At 39.4% G+C, this 19,665-nt stretch overlaps 2 protein-coding genes across 3 annotated transcripts; both read right to left on the bottom strand.

The window, feature by feature from the left end:
* Positions 1-1,506: 1,506 nt before the first annotated feature.
* LOC109042344 (nicotinamide riboside kinase 1) lies at positions 1,507-10,823 on the bottom strand. Of its 2 annotated transcripts, none has more exons than XM_019059030.2 (3): positions 10,528-10,823; positions 6,225-6,551; positions 1,507-4,919 (listed from the first exon to the last, which is right to left on the bottom strand). In XM_019059030.2, exons 2-3 carry the CDS (start codon positions 6,494-6,496, stop codon positions 4,544-4,546), a joined length of 648 nt encoding a protein of 215 aa, XP_018914575.2. In that variant the 5' UTR covers positions 6,497-6,551; positions 10,528-10,823; the 3' UTR covers positions 1,507-4,543. The 2 variants fall into 2 exon arrangements, with proteins under 2 accessions (XP_018914575.2, XP_018914576.2); XM_019059031.2 differs by having other exon boundaries at positions 10,644-10,822.
* Positions 10,824-15,422: 4,599 nt separating this feature from the next.
* LOC140225571 (uncharacterized) lies at positions 15,423-19,166 on the bottom strand. Its single transcript, XM_072304829.1, has 3 exons — positions 19,059-19,166; positions 17,773-17,922; positions 15,423-16,045 (listed from the first exon to the last, which is right to left on the bottom strand). The coding sequence occupies exons 1-3, from the start codon at positions 19,146-19,148 to the stop codon at positions 15,971-15,973; spliced, it is 315 nt and encodes a 104-aa protein (XP_072160930.1). The 5' UTR covers positions 19,149-19,166; the 3' UTR covers positions 15,423-15,970.
* Between the last annotated feature and the right edge of the window lie 499 nt (positions 19,167-19,665).

Raw genomic sequence — 19,665 nt, 5'->3', positions numbered from 1 at the left:
GCGGCGCCTGAAGCAACTATTTCACAACAGAGATGTTGCACGGTATTATATGAAATTGAACGTTTTAAGAATGACAGGCATCCTTTAAAAGTACAGATCTTTCCTCGCAAAATAAATCAAGATACTCATCGTACACAGGAAAAATCTAAGAGCCTTTAGCTGACGCAAATGTAGAGGTTTATCCGGTTCAGGTATAACGAGGTGGAAATTTCTTGAAAGATAATTAAGTCCTGTCACACCAAAGAGGTGTAGGGAGTTTTAGTGAATTTTGTCCTATGGAATTGACGCTCCCCTATTTTTACCAAAACTCTCAACTATATATTATTCTCAATTGTACCAAACAGACAAAACAAAAAAACAAGCAAACCCTCATTCTTCTAAGACATTATACATTTTCATCCAAAAACGTCGTGAGCAATTGTCGTTTGTATTTACATTTGGGCCAATTAACATTGGGTCTCAACTGGCACGTGGACCAAAACTCCCGTGCCGAAAAAACGCGTGGATGTAAATTACTGGAAAAAACAGGTGCGCGGACGAAAAATCGTTAAAGAAATACCCTATGACCTATCCGACAGTTCTGTCACGAATTTTTTCCTTAATCTGATCCGAGTTTTTCCTCACTATTGTAAGAGAGTAAGTCGGCTGTGAGTTAATTTTATCTACCGCAAATTCCGTACAAAATTTGCACAATCTTAGCAGCATTGCAAGCCAGATACGCCCTTTTACCGAAAAAAACTCAATTGCAGGCAAGCACACTTATAGATATTTAGACCCAAAAAAAAACAGAAACGCCTTCAATTTTCATGTATGCAACCGAGACAACCTCTAAGCACGAGTAGTTGAATCCAAGCGCTATAGTATATCTATAGACCGGATAAGAAAGTCAGAGCGCCTTCAATTTTGATTTGCGCAACACAGAAAACCTTTGAGCACGAGAATGTACAATCAGGCGTCACTTTTATCGGTATACGTATGTATCGTATAACGACGAGCAAGATAAGCACGTTTCCTAGGATGCTAAATGTCTGTAAGTAAAATAACTAACCAAACAATTTTTTATGTATTTCTTAATGCACGGTGAGAATAAAAAACCTGAAGGAAAAAAAGATAACCGAGTCTCTCAGTAGAGAAATGTACCATCATTGCCTACGTGCAAATTTTTGGAACTAGAAAGGCGCCAAATCGACTCAGGAGCCTGAAACGATCCATTTTTTCTTCCAATCCTTCAGTCAAGCAAGATCATCGATTGGAAGAAGCTTTAAGGGGCTTGGAGGACAAGGCGCATAATTGAAATGTTTTAAAAAAATTGAAATATTAATGATTTCAAGTAAAACTAGTCTTAATGCATATGCTGCGAAAAATTCGTTCCCAAGCTCCAGCTTTTAAGCATCATGTAATTTCGAAACTTCAAACACGCATTTCTGGAAATAGCAGAAACTGCACTTATGCACCTCGCGTCCTCCAAGCCCCTCATTATTATGAAGTAAGCAAAACAATTCCAAAAATGTCGGAGAAACTGTTTAATTTGATACGACTTGTGATGATATAAAATTGACGATCGAATTTGATTGATATTTCAGTTTTAATCTTGCTAGCACAAGCTCCACGTAAAATTATTTGACAACAACATCTCAGAAAGGTGGGAGAGCCTAATTCCATAAAATTTCTGCTCCCCTTGCATACTATTTTTGTAGATATTCTCCGCTTATCACAGCTGTATTCAAATTATATTGAAAAATTGTAAACAAATTTGCGAATCATGTCCACACGTGAAATGCTTCTTTTTGACACAGACTTTGATCTACATTAAACAGCCTAAGCGAATACCATTTTTGGCGCGTATACGTAGTATACCGCCTTTGCGATCGTTTCGAACCCTGCTCGATACAATAACCGAGTCCCTTAGTTCCTTACCGAAAAGTGACTACCGCGAACTTTTGAGATTTTCCAAAGCGTGTAAAAAGTTTATTTATCCATCAATAATTATGATTTAAAGTTGTTTCTCATTCTGGGGGTCGCTAGTTTATGTGCAGTGAATACCAAGAGTCTACGTTACTTGGTTTTTTTAAAAAAAGCCTAAGAATGCGACGCGCTGATTTAAAATATGCATATATAAGCAGAATCAAGCGAATTGATTCGAGGATGGCTGAGCAGGTCGGCACTCTCGGAATGAGAATTTAACTCCTCCGTTTTGTTCAAAACGTTGCTTTGACAGATCTGTAACCTCGGTTTTACTTTTCAAAAGTTGGTACCCGTGCTCTGAAAAACCCAAATAAGCCAAGTTCGTGTAACTATGGTGTCATTGCCTCGACCGGGCTGTGCTGTGTTGCCAATTGTTGGAGGATAGGTTACTTGCCCGGTGGTGGCTACCGCCACTCATGATAGTGCAATCTGTGTAAGTGCAATCTGTGATGAGCCTCGAGACTCATTAGACCATTAGCTAAACGTGGCTCATACAGGAATCCACTTACCCCTCTCTTCCCCACGCTCCTGATCACTGCGTCGGCGTCTCGACGAACAATAGCTAATGACGGTCGCCAAGCGAGGCCGGGATCCTCAGCCCCTCGCCCAATTACTTACGCTTCATTAACTATTTCACCGTCACGCTAAGATTCGTCCAATTTTAAAAAAAAATTGTTTCGCGAGTTTTTAGCAATTTTTTCCTTACTTTCCGTTAAAACACGAATTAAAAGAGGTCTCATTCGTAAAAATCGGCCAAATAGAAGAGAAGTTACAGTATTCGAAATCCGAAGAAATAAACAAAACTTCTCCAAACAAGAAATAAAATGAAGGGGGAAAAAAAGAAATGTATAAATTACAATTTAATATGATTGACCTCAGAATGTGACAAGCAATTCAATTATAAAAAGGAGAAAAAATTGAGTGAAATTACAAAAAATTAGCCTCTTGCAAGGGGCTTTCTTGTATGAGTTTTGACCTGAAGACAAGTAAATCCCGTTATATTATTAAAACGAAATTGACTCCATAGTTTAATGCCTTAGTTTCTTGAATACGATTATTTTAAGCACTCGAAAATTTATACCAGCAATTTTACCCATGGGGTGATTTCCTGAGAGCTGATAATATCACGAATTTCTCATAGAGCCCTTCAAAAATGGCTTGCTTTTTGGGCAGCCGATTCGGCCATCAAACCGGGGTTTAAATGGAAGCTGATAATAACACAAAGCTCTGAGAAAAATTTTGAGATGAGTATAGGAACGGTTTGTAAATTACGAGGAGAGGCGGGCATTCTGTTCAGCATATCGATACATAAGTATTTTCACACGTAGAATTTAATTTTCACGTCAGGGAGTCGACATATTTTGATTTTTTTTATTTTATACGGAAAATTTATGGTTTTTCGAGATTGAAATTACTTACAATTGTTTCATGAAAAATGAATGCACCCAAAATGACTATAGCATTTTGACTTTCACATACGTGCACTCACTAAATTGATTGGTAAATTCAAAGAGTGGGTACATCGACCTGGTATATCAAGTTTCTGCGATTTTTTACGGCAAATCGGTAGATTTTCGGGATGTGGATTGCTTACTTTCAATTCATGAATGAATAAAGCATGGACATGGTTGAGCTTCTTTGCATGAAAAGACGTTTAAAATAACAAAATCAAGACATATTTAAGACAATTGCATTTATATCGAGTCAATTTCTTTTCAATAATATAACGGGATTTATAATACCGGTGATTTGGGTATTTTAGCCCCAAAATACCTTTAAATCGACTTTATCTTCTAGGAGTACGACAGAATTTTTCCTTTCTTCGCTTAATTTTTTCCGTAGCACTTTTCTTCAAGAATCTGAAAAGATTTTGCTTGAGGCAGATCAAAAAACTTAAATTTGTTCGAATAGCTTTCTAGATTCACAATACACGGTCTCGTGAAGGTGCGTCGTTGACCTTGCAGTGTTGGATCGTGAATTCTCTTGTTGTGCTGCTTGCCTTTTTTTAAATCTCTGTAAATGAAAACTAAAGGGGTTGATATGTGCGAGTTAATGACGCGCCTTATCAACACATTGTGTTGGAGTTCACTGCTTGTTTTTATATATATTTATTTTACACTAGTTTCACCTTGATAAAAACGGCATACACTGGGTATAATGCTTGCTGAAGTTGTATTATTTACCCTTCATACTCATAAAAATAGATTAAAATAATTCTAATTATTTGATTTGGAATCGTATTTTAAAAAGAATTTGACAAAAATGTAAAAAAAACAAGCCCTCCAAGAGGTCAGGTTTTCAATTCTTTGCGGTGATATGAGACTGATTAAGTCATCCACCGTAAGTTTTTGTGAACGACGCCTGACAGCTCCATGATTATTCCACGTAGATCGGAAAAACTCATCAATTTGGCAGATCGCCTGATTTTTTCATAATCTTGAAGATTCAAGTGTCAGAACGATTTCATAACACGCACACTGACCTTTCTAACGCGCGTTGCAGCGATGCCGATAGACTACACAACGTTGAAAATGCCTGCTAATTTTCGCACCAAGGAAAAAAAGAGTCTTCTCACTTCTCAGGCTATCGATGTTTTTTTTCGCCGACTTTTAGATTTGATTTCGCATATTTTCATCGCGTCAGCTATCAGCTCGTCTACCAGCTTATCAAAATCCGTGCTGTAGTGAATGAACTTGATTCTATCGTTGTTGTGTTTGGCGCGATCGTTCATTTGTTTCATTTCACTCAATCGTTTCTGATACTCCGGCCATCCGCAAAGGTTGAAGTACCGCTTGGAATCATGGTTTCCATAGTCCACGTGCTTTCTCCTTTCCCAGCATTCCTCCTTATCCATCGTCAAGCAAATTCGCTTATCCACTATGGAGTTTAGTCTTGGCTCGTTTAAAACTAAGTGTCCTTCAATGATCAATACCGGGTTCTCGGGAGAATCATACCTGTAAAATGTATTTATATATTAGTTTAATTCTTATACAAATATATACAGGGCCATAAGGGCTCCAAAACATACCTTAATGACACTAATACTACTTTAATTATTTAATTAAATTTATTCTTCCACTATTTTTCATAAAAAAGTAAAATAAAATAAAATCAAGTAATCCACATTGAACTTTATTTATGTAATATTGAGTCATATGGACAGTGCTCCCATTTCATGTCTGTCAAAAGTTCCGGGATTCGGAACTTTTTTGTTCCAATTCCTCTTACTCCATGACCGTCAAAAGTTCCGGGATTCCTTTTAGATTTTTTTCAAAAGTTCCGAGAAAGTTCCGGAAAATGCAAAAGATCCGGATCATTTGGAGAATTTCAAAAGTTCCGGGAAAAATTCAGAAAACTCTAAAAAGTTCCGGAATTCGGAGCTGGTTCCGGAAAGTGAGGGGACTGCATATGGAGGAATAGAGCTTCAGACCTCAAATTTTTCCCTCCTCAAACTCACCGCATGCGTCGGAATACGTCGGATTCTCCTCCCTTAGGTTAGGTAAGGTTAGGTTGCGTTAGGTCAGGTTAGGTAAGGTTAGGTTGGAATAGGTTAGATCAGTGATACTGTAATGAGGATACGTGATTTTGCACTGTGCTCGTGGCTACCTCTAAGAAAATGTGTTGCTTTTTGCTACACTTGCTTTTCCTCTTTCATTTAGCCTCACAGCACCTACAATCTGTGCCTAAATGCAACAATTCTTGTTGCGTGGCTAAATGAAATGTAATCCCTCCCATCCCAGTGACTGTCACGAAACATTAATTTGTAAACAACAACGGAAAATGACAAGGACATGACGCAATAGACGAGAAGATGGAATACTTCTTGAAGTTGACTTCAATATTACACATGTGTCTGAATTTAAATATGATGAAGTGAACCACTCGATGCAGAACAGGAATGACGCATGACGCGTAGTCAACTTGTAACTGAGTTACGAGAGCCCTATTAGTCATTGTAGAACATGAAACCCAATCCTTCGATTTCCTCGATTTTCAATCCAAACGAAATCATTACCAAATTTAGAACGAATTAGACCATATTTTTAGCACGACGAATTTTAAAAATTTGACCTGGTGTGATAGCGCCAGGATTCTTCTGCCAAAACATTTTGACTTGATTACGGCCATAAAACGCCTCTCAGGCGCGTATTCATAAATTTACCAGGGAATTCATGTTTTATGAAAGGAAAAACGCCTGTAGGTTCATACGGCGTTTTTCTGCAGCACGGCAGTATTTAACTCGCACATGGGGGGCTCACCTGTTTAATATGCTTCTGACGTCAGATAATAGGCTATCGAAATCTATGCTTGAGATGATCTCCCAGTTGGCAACCGATCCCCCTAAACCGGTTACATATTCGTGGCCTTCGTAGTCCAGTGGATGAAAGTAGTCATCTTGGTGTATGACGTAAGAACCGGGGATCTTCGCTTGTAGTTTCTTCGCCAGGGTTGATTTTCCAGAACGGCCGATTCCTGTGATGCCCAAAACGCACCATTCATCACTGCGCCTTATCATGTCATCCTCCACCATGCTTGAATTCAAATTAATCTAATTAAACGGCGCCTCGATTCAACCTCGATATAAACTGTAAAAAAAAAATCAAAATAACGTAATTTTAGCCAAAATCCATAGCAATAAAGCACAACCTTGCTAAGAACGATAATATATAATATTGCATAATATTGTCACCAAAATGATCCGTGTTGGTGAGTGGAACATGGTACCATGTTGACACTCCCATGCATGTTGTCCACAATTCCACATGCTATAGCATCATAGAACAAACATGGCAGTATAGCCACTCGTTTTTTATTTCTGAGCACAATTTAATGAATCTCTCCGCCGAGGAAGTTTGGTTACTTTTAAACTTAAATGTCACACAAACAATACTTAATGCTTTCATACATCTCCAACCTATCTAACTAGTTGAAGTGCCATAAGCTCTATAAGTTCTAATAAAGAGCTCTTTAGGCCCAAAAGGGTACCCAACCTACGCAGGCAGAGGCGGACTGGTAGTCGAAAAGTTAGGAGGCGACCTAAATGTGGGGGCCCTTCCTGTCGTTCGGGGGCCCCTTTAAGAAGGTCCGGGGGCCCTCCCCTTTTTTGGGGAAATTTTTGAAAATTTCACACTTTTAAACGCAATTTTAAGCATTATTGGAGTTAAAGTCTACAGTTCTTGAAGTTCAAAATAACCCATTCTCAGGATTCTTCGGGGGCCCCTTTCATCACATAGCGCTTTAATGTACGAGACAAATTTTCAAGGATTTTGGGGCCTTTTAGTGACTGAAAAGGATAGGAAAATTACAACAATACGGGGGAAAAAAACGATGACTCGAAAAAAATTCGCCGTGGGGGCCCCTTCGGGACCCCCGCGGCAAATTGTTAGGAGGCGATCGCCTCCCCGCCCCCATGGCCAGTCCGCCCCTACGCACACGAAGAATGCCTCTGGCAATCTTCAGATTCCAATAACAAACCAAGGTGGCCAAGAATGTCCATAAATGAGCGTTCTTTCGCAAAAATAAGGAAGCGTGTGTAAAAACTAAGTCGTAAAGTACGTAACGAACCTATAATTGGACGGAGTTAAACAGAAAGGAACCAAGCCACATCGGAATCGAACCAAGAAAAAGAGGCTTAAAGTTTAGCTCCTACATAAGACTCAATGTAAAAGTTAAACTTCAAGTTCAATTTCTGCAAAAGTTGCTCCAACAAAAACTTTGAATTTTTGGCGATAGATAGTAGCGCAGAGGTTGAGTTCAAAACCACTCATAACTCAATTTTTTCCAAAATGTGGGTTGGTTCCTTTCTGCTTAACTCAGTCCAATTTGAATTCATAGGTTGGCTGCTGTTTTGTGCCTTAAGACGCCATTGGCGTAACCGTAAAATTATCGGCATGTCCTTACTCTTCCTATATAAGTGCTTTGGTTCTGCCGTGAATTCGTCCACATTTTTGTCGCCGCATTAAGCATTGAAATCAACAGGTAAAATGAAATATTTGTAAATAAACTTGGTTTTTTTTTTTTTCAGAAGCTTCCGATCAAGCATGGCTCCAAAGTCTCACGTGCTCTTGGGTGTTACGAAACTTATCATGTGCGGCTGGTGTTACGTCATCCCAAGCTCTTCAACGACTCCACGTCTGTCTGTATACTTTGAACTTGGAGTGCAGACCAGATATCAGTTGTCTATGCTGATAAGTTTTGTGAATAATATCCAAATCTGCAAACAGTTTTTCAAAAAAACTTGCCGCTCATTTTTGCCGATGATTTAATATCTTCATTAAAAATGATGCAACGTCGCCAAGTTCTTCCCGAAAAATTCTCCGATTCGATCGATAAATAAACGTTTATACCTACCATATCTACAGTGAGACTGTTTCAAACGAGATGCTTCACTGACCGACCCCAAACTTACGATAATCGACCTAATCAATTTTCTAGCGTGGGAAAATGCAGTATAATCATTTGAACGTCGCTAAATCTCTCGTTTCAAAGTATGAAATTTCTAGAAATCTGGAAATTTTTTCGTCGAGTTTCTTAGAGAGGCTCATACTTAACTTGCGCTGTGAGGAGTTTAAAACTTTCCAATTAGGCGTTCATAATTTTACGAAAAAAATAAGCATTAAATTAGAGAATATTAGCAACACTGTAAAGCGCATCAGACATTCTTTTTTAGCACGGCAGTAATGTTTCAAGGCTTGTATATCTTTTACACCTGAACTAGAGCGCCGCAACTTTTTGGAATATTGTGAAATATGAATTAGTAAGTTTGTAGCCTGTAAGCAAGCAAATCTTGAATATTTAATCCAAGCGTTTCTTATTTCGAAACTGACTCACAAAATATGAAAGTAATATCAAAATTCCACGTCAATCAGCGGAAAATGATTATTCTATGTTCCAATTCCGTTGGCCGAACCAGCGCTCAGGGGCCCGGAGTGCCGGTTATTAGGGACCCCGAATCCTGAAATTCAAGGGCCGTATGACACCCTTAATTCCAGGCTTAAGGCCTCACTAAATCTGTCTTTTAGACTCCAAAGACTCTCAGAGGATCTGATGTGTAAAAAAAAAACACGCCTAAGAGCCCTTGGGCCGTGATCATGAGGTGCTACACTGCCGTGTGAAATAAGAACGGCGCTGCGTATGAACCATCAGACGTTGCTAAATTTCATGCGAAAAATCACGAATTTTCAGGAAAGTTTGGGAACATGTCTCCTCCGATTTTTCACAGGATTTCGTAGGTTATTTTACCTAAAAAGTCTGCAAACATGGAATAATATTCATAACTTTTTCAACAATTGATATTTTCCGAGAAGAAATTTGGCGACATTCGAATTCTTAGGCGGCGTTCTTACTTAGCACAACAGCGGCCGCCGATTATTGAAATTGATTGACAAAGCTATAGACAAAGAAGACGAAAGATATATGGAGCGATCCTATTGGTGGGAACGGATGGTTGCAATGGACAAAGGAGGTAGGCAATAGACTAAGTTACGGCAACCCACGACAGACCCGATAGTTAGTCCATCATGTTCTCCCTTAGTCTATAAGACTCACCCATTTCAACCAATAGGATAGCCCCAAACTCTCTATGTCTTCTTTGTCTATTGCTTTGTCTATCAATCTCAATAATCAGCCCGCAGTACAGCATTCCCGGCTAATCCTACCCTGCGAACACCAAGTTCCTGCGTCAAATCACAACGGGCGTGTCGTCATTCGAAGTACTTGAGCTATGACGTCACCTAACGCGTGTTTTTCCCCGACATTAATTTCTGCATCAATGATGCACACATTCACACGGGTTACATCATACGATTCAGTACTTGCAATCTTGATAAGAACAAGGCTGATCGCAATCACAAAATGCACTACACTCGAGAATGGCAACAAACATCGCGTTTTTGTTCCCTTTCAATTTGAAATTAAAAATTTGATGTTTGGACGGATCTTATTTTTTCAGCTTAAAAATTTATGGGATATAATCGTTGAAATACGATGAATCACGACTGAGCAAGAATATAAGTACTCTAGGGGACGTGTTTCGTTTTTCACGCAGAACAAGTTGAATATGTAGAAATCTCTTAAAATTAACGCAAAAGATCAGACTTTGCGTTTGCAGTTACTCTAGCAGTTACATTTGAGTTAGTATATTCAAATTTTCCGCTTGTGAGAATTACCAAAATCAACGTCGGTCGACTCAAAAATGAAAAATAAAATTGAAAAAAAAAAATAAATAAAAAATCGCTCCACGAGTAAGGTAACAGTGTTTATCTGAGCATAAGTGTTCCTCGGACCCTCCCCTCTCTGAAAAAGACAGCACCAAATTAGTCACCTAAGAAATTCACTAAAATTATTGTTACACCCGATTTGACTCAAGTGGACTTTGATATTTTTTAAGCGAAAATTTTGAACTAATACACAAAAAACACCGTATTCTCAGTTAGTAATTGAATTTGGGTTATTTAAAGTTTCAATAGTATTTGACATTCTGTCCTAATGGAAGAATAAGTATCCCTTGCTTATCTTGTAACCTTGTCTAGTAGTCCAAACCACGACCACAAATTAACTAACCTTCACTATCACACGTTGCACGAGCACAAAAAAAGTCCCCAAATAACGGATATTACGTCACGTTACGCGATGACCGAAAACCACATTTTTTGACGCTATACAGCACGTGAACTAACCTCTTTGGAATGAACTGTCACCAGCTTTTCTAACCGGGAAATATCACTCGGGCCACCGCACAAGGAGCCCAAACCCGGAAAAATGTAGAATTATCTCAGGAGTCGTACTACAAAGTCGTGCGTATTCAGAGCGACGTGCTCGCGGTACTGACGAGCGATCCGTAAGCATGCTTGTGACTATTGTTACACTGTGACACACTCAGGCCGGTGGCGTGGCGTGCTCCGCGATTTATCGTTTAATCAGTCATTTAAACCTATGGAAAAGGATCGATAGACAGGGTGTTCGTAATGAACACCTTGATAATCGATTCTTCACCATAGCTTCGAATTGGGAAGTATCGATAATCGATTATTCACGCCCCGCCAGTGACTCAGGCGGAGAGGAAGTGGCTGGGCGTGGAGTGGTTCTTGCCTCTTGTAACGGTTCAAGACGAAACCGGCCGTTCAAAGTCGTCAGATTCACTGATTGAATGTGTAAGTAATAGACGCAGCATCTTGCTGGATATTTACGGTCTTGTTGCCAGGTCGCGCTTGATGGACCTTCAAACAGGATCAGAATGGACCACTAGACAGGGTACGAATTTTAGCATTCTAATACATGTTTCCGAACCAAAATTTCACGTAGAACACGATTCGCGCAACAAAAGTTACTGAAACCAACTCTTAGCGAAGATATTAACGTTTTTATTTCACATTAGTTACGAGGAATTTGAACTGGCCGCTCACAAGAAACTCAAAGCTCTACGTGAGTCAAATCGCGCACTACAATGGTTTCAGCAAGCTTCTCAATCGAGCAATGTTCATTTCCCATCATGTGTTGTTCAAACTATTAGCAATTTGCTATAGCTGAGCCAAAGCGTCAAGACTGAGGTTGCCAGATTTTTATATCGCTGAGACGTTTATGATAAAGTTTAGCGCGCGATGTGAATGACGTAGAGCATTGAGTTTTCATGAGCGGGTGGTTTCAATTCACGCATCAAGAATCATTAAATATCTTCGTAAGGAGTTAATTTCGGTAATTTTCGTTGTGCGTATCGTGTTTTACGTGAAATTTTGGTCAGGAAACATGTATCAGAATGCTTAAATTCGTACCTTGTCTAGTGGTCCATTGAGGAGTTCTTTGGAACAAGGGGTATAACCACCGTGCTAAGCAAGAACGCCGTAAATCCATCAAGATTTTATATCGTTTTTTGGAACTAAACCGGCTTTATGAAATAAAACTGTTTGACCCATGCACCTCAAATTTTCAGGTTAAGTTCTTGATAGTATTTGCGAAAGAATTCCGTAAAAACATTGTCCACAAGTACACAAGTGCACAAGCACGCAAGCACGCAAGCACACAAGCACACAAGCACACAAGCACACAAGCACACAAGCACACAAGTACACCAGCACACCAGCACACAAGTACACAAGTACACAACACATACAAGTACACAAAGTACACAAGTACACAACACATACAAGTACACAAAGTACACAAGTTTTTCTGCTATGATACATCGTTTCCGAAACATGTAAAAAGGCGTTTACGGCATTTTTGCGTTGCACGGCATAAGACTTGCAATGCTGCGTGCTACTTTCTATGCAATTTGCAGCGAAGCAAGTTACAAATACATGCTAATTACTTTTGCAGATAAAAAAATCAAAATTATAAGGTTTTTTTCAGAAAAAATCCCGGCAGAGCTTTCAAACTGTTCAACTGGAGACGATGCACTAAGCTGCACAATCCTAGCAGCATTGCAAGTCTCATACCCCCTTGTTCCAAAGAACTCCTCAAGTACACAATTAGATAGCTTCCTCATCAAGATATCGACAATAAAACTACCGGACCACGTAACTCGTTTGCGGTGTTCAGTAATCTCGGCTTCCATTTTATTGTTTTAAAGAAGAACGAATTAATTTTCAAACCTTATAGTTTTCACAGGATATTTGTACGATGCGTAAGGTCTTGTTGCCAGATCGCGTTTGATGGACCTTCAGACAATTTCATTATAACGCCTGGATGCAACTATTCGAACTCTACGAATGTCCATGTTGCATGCGTCGAAAGTGAAGGCGTTTTGACTTCAGACACTAAATCTGAAGGCGTTTTGACTTCATGCAGCGGCGCTTATAAAAGGTTATAACTGGAAACTCTATTTAAAGTCCATACTATTTGCACGATGCATTTTTTACTAGAATATTTAAAATTCAAAATGGTAAAATAACAATCGTGCACTTTCTTTGTATTCCATCTACATTCACAATCGTGAATATCTGACTTTGGAGTTGATGTTTGGACTCTTTAATGTTAAAATTACCATTCTTCCAGAAAATCTTCAAGAAAATACATTGAGAACTGCGATGCCGTAGGCATTCATCTTTTGTCTACATCGACTCATTTCCATGATGAGATTCCTTTTAAACTTTCAAAGTGGGTTCAAACTGTCGAAAATATAACGAGTTTGGACCGTCAATAGTTTCAGAGCACAAGCCAGACCCTAAAAGACATGCATTAGGGAGGACTGACAAACTCTCTCAAAACGCAAACTGACAAACGCAAGGAAAGCTCTGTACCCCTAAAGGAAGCTTGTCATTCTTGATACGTTGGAGTGCCTTCAATCTCGTATGATGCTGTGCAACACTTATGTCGCGAAATAATTGCTTGAAACGTCGTATCACTCTGCGGCGCGTCGAGCGACCAGCGTGACACGCGCATAGGCGCCTACAAACCTAACAGGGATACTTCACGCATTGCGCAACGCGTGAAGTATCCCGTTAGGTTTGTAGGCGCCGGTGCGCTTTTTGCTCTGTGTTAGGCTCTAATATTCAAACTCGCGGAGTCAGCGTTTTTCGACTCATGATTTTGAAATTTTTGCACGCTCTGCGCGGATACTTCTCATTTATATTGATGAAGAAAAAAAATATTTATTAAAGGAAAATATAACGTGTGTTTTGAAAATATTAAGGTGGTATCGTGTCTAATTTAATGATTTCCAAAGCTTTTTAAGTTTTCTTATATAATTTGTGCTTTTACTATGCTGCAGCATGGTGTATTCGCAACCAAACTCTCAAAATTGGACGTGTTTGATTGTAAAAGATCGATGTAAAAGTGGGTTAAAACTGAAGATTGCGCCCTCCTTGGTTTTTTCTCTCTCTTTTTCATTTTTGTATAGTTCCTTTCAACACGAGTGAGGCTCATTGAGATTAATATCGATGCCATCGCTTGGTAAAGGTTTTAGAAATATTTGCCACGTTTAAAAATATAATGTTTAATGAAGTTATATTATCATTTTAAAAAAGGAGCATTCTGTGAATTCACTCGCTTTTATAACTTGATTGTAAAAAAACTTGGGTCCTATTTCCAAAATCTGATTAGAGCGGGCTCATCTAGGGCCTATCACCTGTCGATTTACGCAAAAATCATGGAAATCGGCCCAGTAGAGCGCTCTAACGAACTATGACAAAAAATAAAAATTTACATTGTTTAAATGAGAGAATTCGCAACTTTACCGCGTAATGTAAAAGAAACCTGGGTCATATTTTCAAAATCTGCATGGAGCGGGCTCATTTAGAGACAATTACCTGTCAATAGCCGCAAAAATCATGAAAATCGGCCCGGTAGAACACTGAAATTAAGCGTTACCAGATATGCAAATTTAGGAGGTCTCTTATATATATGATGGCGCGGTGCTCTTGATGACGGCGCCTGCATACAACTATTCAAACTCCAGGGTTGTGCTAGTTGCCTACGCATGGTATTGAAGGAGTTTTAATCGGCACAGAGATTATTTCAACGTTACGTTGTCGGCTTGAACTAATGTCTTCACCTTGGTTAGAGCTCATGAAACAGCGGGTTGTATGATATGACGGCGGTGTTGAATGACTGTCATTAAAAAAAGGAAAGTAATAAGACGAAAATGTATGCTTGTGTTCGTAAAATTAAAATCAAATACTGAGCCGGCTTTCAATAATGTGCAAACTCAGGCCATTTTTCAATAAAAAAACAATGTGCAAGAGGATTGTTTTTTTTTATTATTTGCATGGCCTTGAGATCGCATATCATTGCGGTGAAAATCGGCCAATAACTCAGTATTTTATTTGATTTCACTATGGGTACGTTGCTGATAGCTGAATAATTTTGTGTCAATATATTACTTTTGAAAAATAACCAACATGTTTTATTCTCATGTATATAAATGGCTGTATTTTGTTTGTTGCAAAGGCTTGGAGATGTGACTTGCGCCATTTTGTACAAATTAGTTTTCGTTATCGGTCGTGGAGGTTACTGGGAGCTTAATGCCTTGACAAACCTTTTCTTTGGTGGATTTTAGACAACTCCTGCGACATCATTTATGTTTTAGACACCGTGGTCCACGCTTATGAATGTAAGCTTTGCTTTCTGATTTCATGCATCAAGGAAAAGTTATTTGGAACAGGATTTGAACTAAACTTTGCTGCATGGAACCACTATTTCTGGATAATCTATAGTAGCACATATCTGCATAGGGATTCTAATGCCCCTACTTTATTTCTAAAATTAGCCAGAAATCTTACTTCTTAATTGCAAATGCGGTAAGTGTGCTTGTTTGTCCATTTGATAATAAGACCCACGTCTTCGTCAATCTGTTCGTATTATTTGCTGAATTATTTAATATAAAAGTAATATCGTCATTTTCCGTTGTATGACATGGTTGATCGCGAACGGATAGTGAGTAATATGAAGAGGGCAAAAAGTAGATAAATAACAGTAGTTGCATTTTATTTGTTTATTTGTCTTTATTGATTTCACCAAAACAAGATTCAACGACTCTAGCGGAATAACCGAAAACCTTTTCATTTTTACGCTTGTCCTCAAATTGAACAAAAATACGCAAAGTTTTTCTGCATATCATGAAGGTAGGAATACACCTCCAACATTTCTGATTCAATCATCGTGATTTTTGAGTCGGTGCCTGCAAAGAACAACTCCTCTTTCCGCCCTCGCAAAATTAAGTAACCAACACATTTTCTTGCTACTCAGTGAATTGGAGGTTTGATAATCTAATTCAACCAAAATTTGCAATACGATCCTGTCCCTGAGAGCCATCTCTGCAGGATTGCGATATATCGATTGTTATGCCATTTAAACCTATGGTAAAGAATCGATTGTTAAGGTGTTCGCTGCGAACACCCTGTTTATCGATCCTTTTTCATAGTTTTAAATGACATAACGATCTATATATCGCAATTCACCCCACGCCACTGCCTACGACATCCTGGTGATTCGGGAAATTTCGACGTGGTCACCCGTATGCGGCCGGGGCATTCGCGACTTGAAAGTTGGGGATGAGACTGGAGTTCCTTTATGAGCTGTTTTCCGGGCGTTTCCTCGCCATTGCCTCTGCGATGATGAAATAGTTCCACGAGAAGTCCAACAACTGAAACCAAACAGTGATCGAATTCTCACACTCAGATGCTCGGGGAAATCTACGCGAATCTCCTATCACACTGGAAAAAAACACATTGGATCTGGAGTTCAGACTCTTGAAAACATCGACAAGAGAAAATACTCTTGATTCAATCGGATTTTTGCTTGGATCAAGAATCAAGCCTCTTAATTTGAGCGAATTTCTTTTTGATTTAAGATTAAATCTGATTGAATCAAGAGTATTTTTCTTGTCAATGTTTTCAACAGTCTGGACTCCAGATTCAATGTGTTTTTTTTTCTTCCAGTGCAGACATGCCGGGTCTATGAAATATCTTAGAGGGATTTGGATAAGCGAATTTTGAAACAAAAGTCTGGTTTTTACCGAATGATAAAGCTTTCGACAACCAAAGTGACTCACGTTGGTTTTGGCTTCCTTTTGCGAGTGAAAAGTTTAAATTTTCTAACTTTTAACGATAACGCTCTCTCTCAAATGTGGTGATTTCGGGTCTTTTTGGTATGTTCAACGTATATAACATGTTTGGATACGAAAACATGTCTTGCGGTGCTTATATTCTGACCCTATCATATGACTCATAACTCAGTCAGGCTAAACATAATTTATATGCGTTTATACTCTCTTTATTTTACCAATGAGCTTAAACCCTCGCAAACCAAATTTCCTGCATTGTTGAGGGTATGCAACCCAGACATCCGCAAAGCACGAATAGTTGCATCATAGAATTTGAATCAGCATTGATTCGTATTTCTTACCTACTTGATGGAGGAATATTTCCTGCATGTGTAAGGGTTTTGGGACCCAAATACTCAATCTTCTGTTTTCACGGAGAAAAACGATAGCACCACAACCAATCTCTACGGAAGGTAAATATCTCTGCAGCGCTTTGACTCTACGCACTAGTGCTTGTTGTTTACACAGGGTGGAGAAGACACACTAGTTGATTAGGAAGCGTCCCAAAATCGTGATAGTGTGCGACCGGATTCAAGTATACTCTAGTTTTTCTTACGAGCACCGGATTCAAATTTTCCGTAGTCAATGCTACTACTAAATTGAGTTAATTTCAGTATTTTACCTTACGCAAATTATCACTGTTAAAAATCAATGATTTACTCTGAGTGAATAGCCGTCGTGAAAAAAAAAAATCCAGCGCGAATTTCGCGCCGTGCTCTGAGTGAATAGATCAGAGCGTAAAGCCGGGATTTCCTACAAATGCTTATCGGCGCGGTTCGGCAGCGCCCAGCGCCAATTGTCATAAGAGCCCGTGTTAAAAGTTACTTTCGTCAGGCGTCAACACCGCCTCCGAGGCGGTGTTGACGCCTGGCGAAAATAAGACGTTTACACGGGCTCTTATGACAATTGGCGCTGGGCGCTGCCGAACCGCGCCGATAAGCATTTGTAGGAAATCCCGGCTTCAATATCACCAACGACGGATGAATTAAGTGAGGTACCTCAAGTAGCGTGAATTCAGGGGCATCCTGATACGAGCGTCGAATGGAAAAGTGGTAGCGCAGATTTTCACTCCCGCCAAAGGGCGAAATTCGCGCCGGATCCATGCACTCTGAGTAACAGGTCGTCAAAATAGCAACTGAGTAAGCGTGAATTTCAGGCTTGGATTTTTAACAGTGATGTTCTACGTTGGAATTCTAAAATTCGTACCTTGTCTAGTGGTCTATTCGTGTGGCTTTCAAAAGCCTAACTCATGAATATCATCGTCTTACCCGATAAAGATCCTTAAACGACAGAGCTGAAGTAAGGTAACAAGAGAAGGTTTCTTCCTTCAAGGATCGGCTGATAATTATGAAGAGGTCTTTGCGTGGGATGTGCCTGTACTGCACAAGCTCGAAGGCAGCATCCGAAACGCCGCGACACTGCAAATTAGGAAGGTCCCATTAAAACAACTCAGAGTCGAAAAACTCATTAGCAAAAATAATGTCGGAACCCTCCAGATGGGAGAATCCAAGAACCACACACTTCTTGAAAAGGGCGACCTGGAACCGCACACATTTGACAGGCGTAAACCGCACACATTTTTCAATGCTAAATTGCGTATTAATTTGGTATTAATTCATACGAGACGGAAGAAAACCGCATTGTTTAGCAACAGGTAAGTGACAGCGATTATGAGATCTTCTCTGATAGTTTTTTTGCAGCCTACTTTAGATTGCAGCCTACACGGAGAAAAAAACTTCGTGCGTGGGACCCGAAGTTGAGGTCATATGGATCTCTGAAGTTTTCGGATCACGTATCTAAAAACTTGAGGTCCAGCTGCCGAAGTTCGGGTCAGACATCTGAAGTACTTCGATACATACCGAAAGGTTCGTCTCACACATCTGAAGTACTCCGGTACATACCGAAGTGCCTCGATGTCTGACCCGAACTTCGGCAGCTGGACCTCAAGTTCTTAGATACGCGAGCCGAAAACTTCAGAGATCCATATGACCTCAACTTCGGGTCCCACGCACGAAGTTTTCTTACCGTGTAGATCTTGAGAAAGCTGCACTTCGCGAGATTTTTCCGCATTGCCAAATTGTAGGTTGCTCCTTCCACCTAGGGTAGGCGTAGTACAGGAAAATACAATCCATTCCGTCGCTGAGAAGCGAATATTTCAAAGAAGGCTTTGGCTTGTGACTAAAAATGTTTTATCTACCACCTCGCATCGTTTTAGATGCATTTGTCAATATTATCGAGATCTGCCCGCTCGACGCGTGCCTCAAATTCCTGCTTATATTACTATAATCGTCGTTTACCAGACTAAGAAAAGTATGTCAATTCCAACATTAAATGTAGGTAAAAAAAAGTCTCAAAAATTGGCAGTACAGATTATGTCAACTTAAATTTTAAATGGACTTAATTTGTGTTGCCTACTGAGAAACGGTACCGGTCTACCGGTGCAGTTCAAACATTGAGCTGCCCATTTCACATTATTTCCGAATTTCGCTCAATTTATGATGAGAATTCTCATCCTTTTTTGTTATACGAACAAAAATGAGCTGGGATAACTTACGGCGTCCATGAGCCTCGACAAATACAAAATTGTGAACACCAAGTTGACGAAGAAAATCACAAAAGTTGGATATAACAATAGTTTCGGCATGTGAGTTCCTCCCTGTGGTCAGAAGTATTAGGTTCAATTAAACGGAAAAGAACAAAAGAAACATTTTAGCTAAGTCTAAAAACAACGCACCCGTTATATACAGGTGTTGTCATTGATGCATCCCACACATTTTTTATGAAACCAAATCATTCTGCATTAATCTAGAGAAAATATTCTCCCATATGCGTGAGTGAAATTCAGAAAGAGACCGATTAGCATATTATGTGATGAAATCGTCGGCATCCAAAATCATTGCGCAATTCCTTTTTCCGCAAGTACATGTATCATTAAATCCACCAGTCTACTTTCTTGGGGGTCTGTTTCCGGGGAATGTTAAACTTTCAACTATTGAAGGCGTAATTTTCAGAATTTTTTCTCAGCTTCTTGTGAAAGAGCCCCCCATTTCATGCTTACTAAAATAAATAATAATGTTCCCCAAATTACATTTACAAGTTTTAAATGTGCCATGCCATTTAATTCATTCGAATGACCTTCCCAAAACTGAAGTCGGGAGAGA

Source organism: Bemisia tabaci, chromosome 10, assembly GCF_918797505.1.
Source record: "Bemisia tabaci chromosome 10, PGI_BMITA_v3".
Taxonomy (NCBI): domain Eukaryota; kingdom Metazoa; phylum Arthropoda; class Insecta; order Hemiptera; family Aleyrodidae; genus Bemisia; species Bemisia tabaci.
This window is presented reverse-complemented; position numbering and strand designations above follow the sequence as displayed.

Bases quoted from the DNA above. Each gene is read 5' to 3' on its own strand.
- LOC109042344 (XM_019059030.2), bottom strand. From the start codon at position 6,496: ATGGTGGAGGATGACATGATAAGGCGCAGTGATGAATGGTGCGTTTTG. The intron at 4,920-6,224 runs GTGAGCCCCCCA...TACATTTTACAG, and splicing joins GTCAGAAGCATATTAAACAG to GTATGATTCTCCCGAGAACC.
- LOC140225571 (XM_072304829.1), bottom strand. From the start codon at position 19,148: ATGCCGAAACTATTGTTATATCCAACTTTTGTGATTTTCTTCGTCAAC. The intron at 17,923-19,058 runs GTAAGTTATCCC...CCTAATTTGCAG, and splicing joins TGTCGAGGCTCATGGACGCC to TGTCGCGGCGTTTCGGATGC. The intron at 16,046-17,772 runs GTAAGACGATGA...GTTTGGTTTCAG, and splicing joins CGTTTAAGGATCTTTATCGG to TTGTTGGACTTCTCGTGGAA.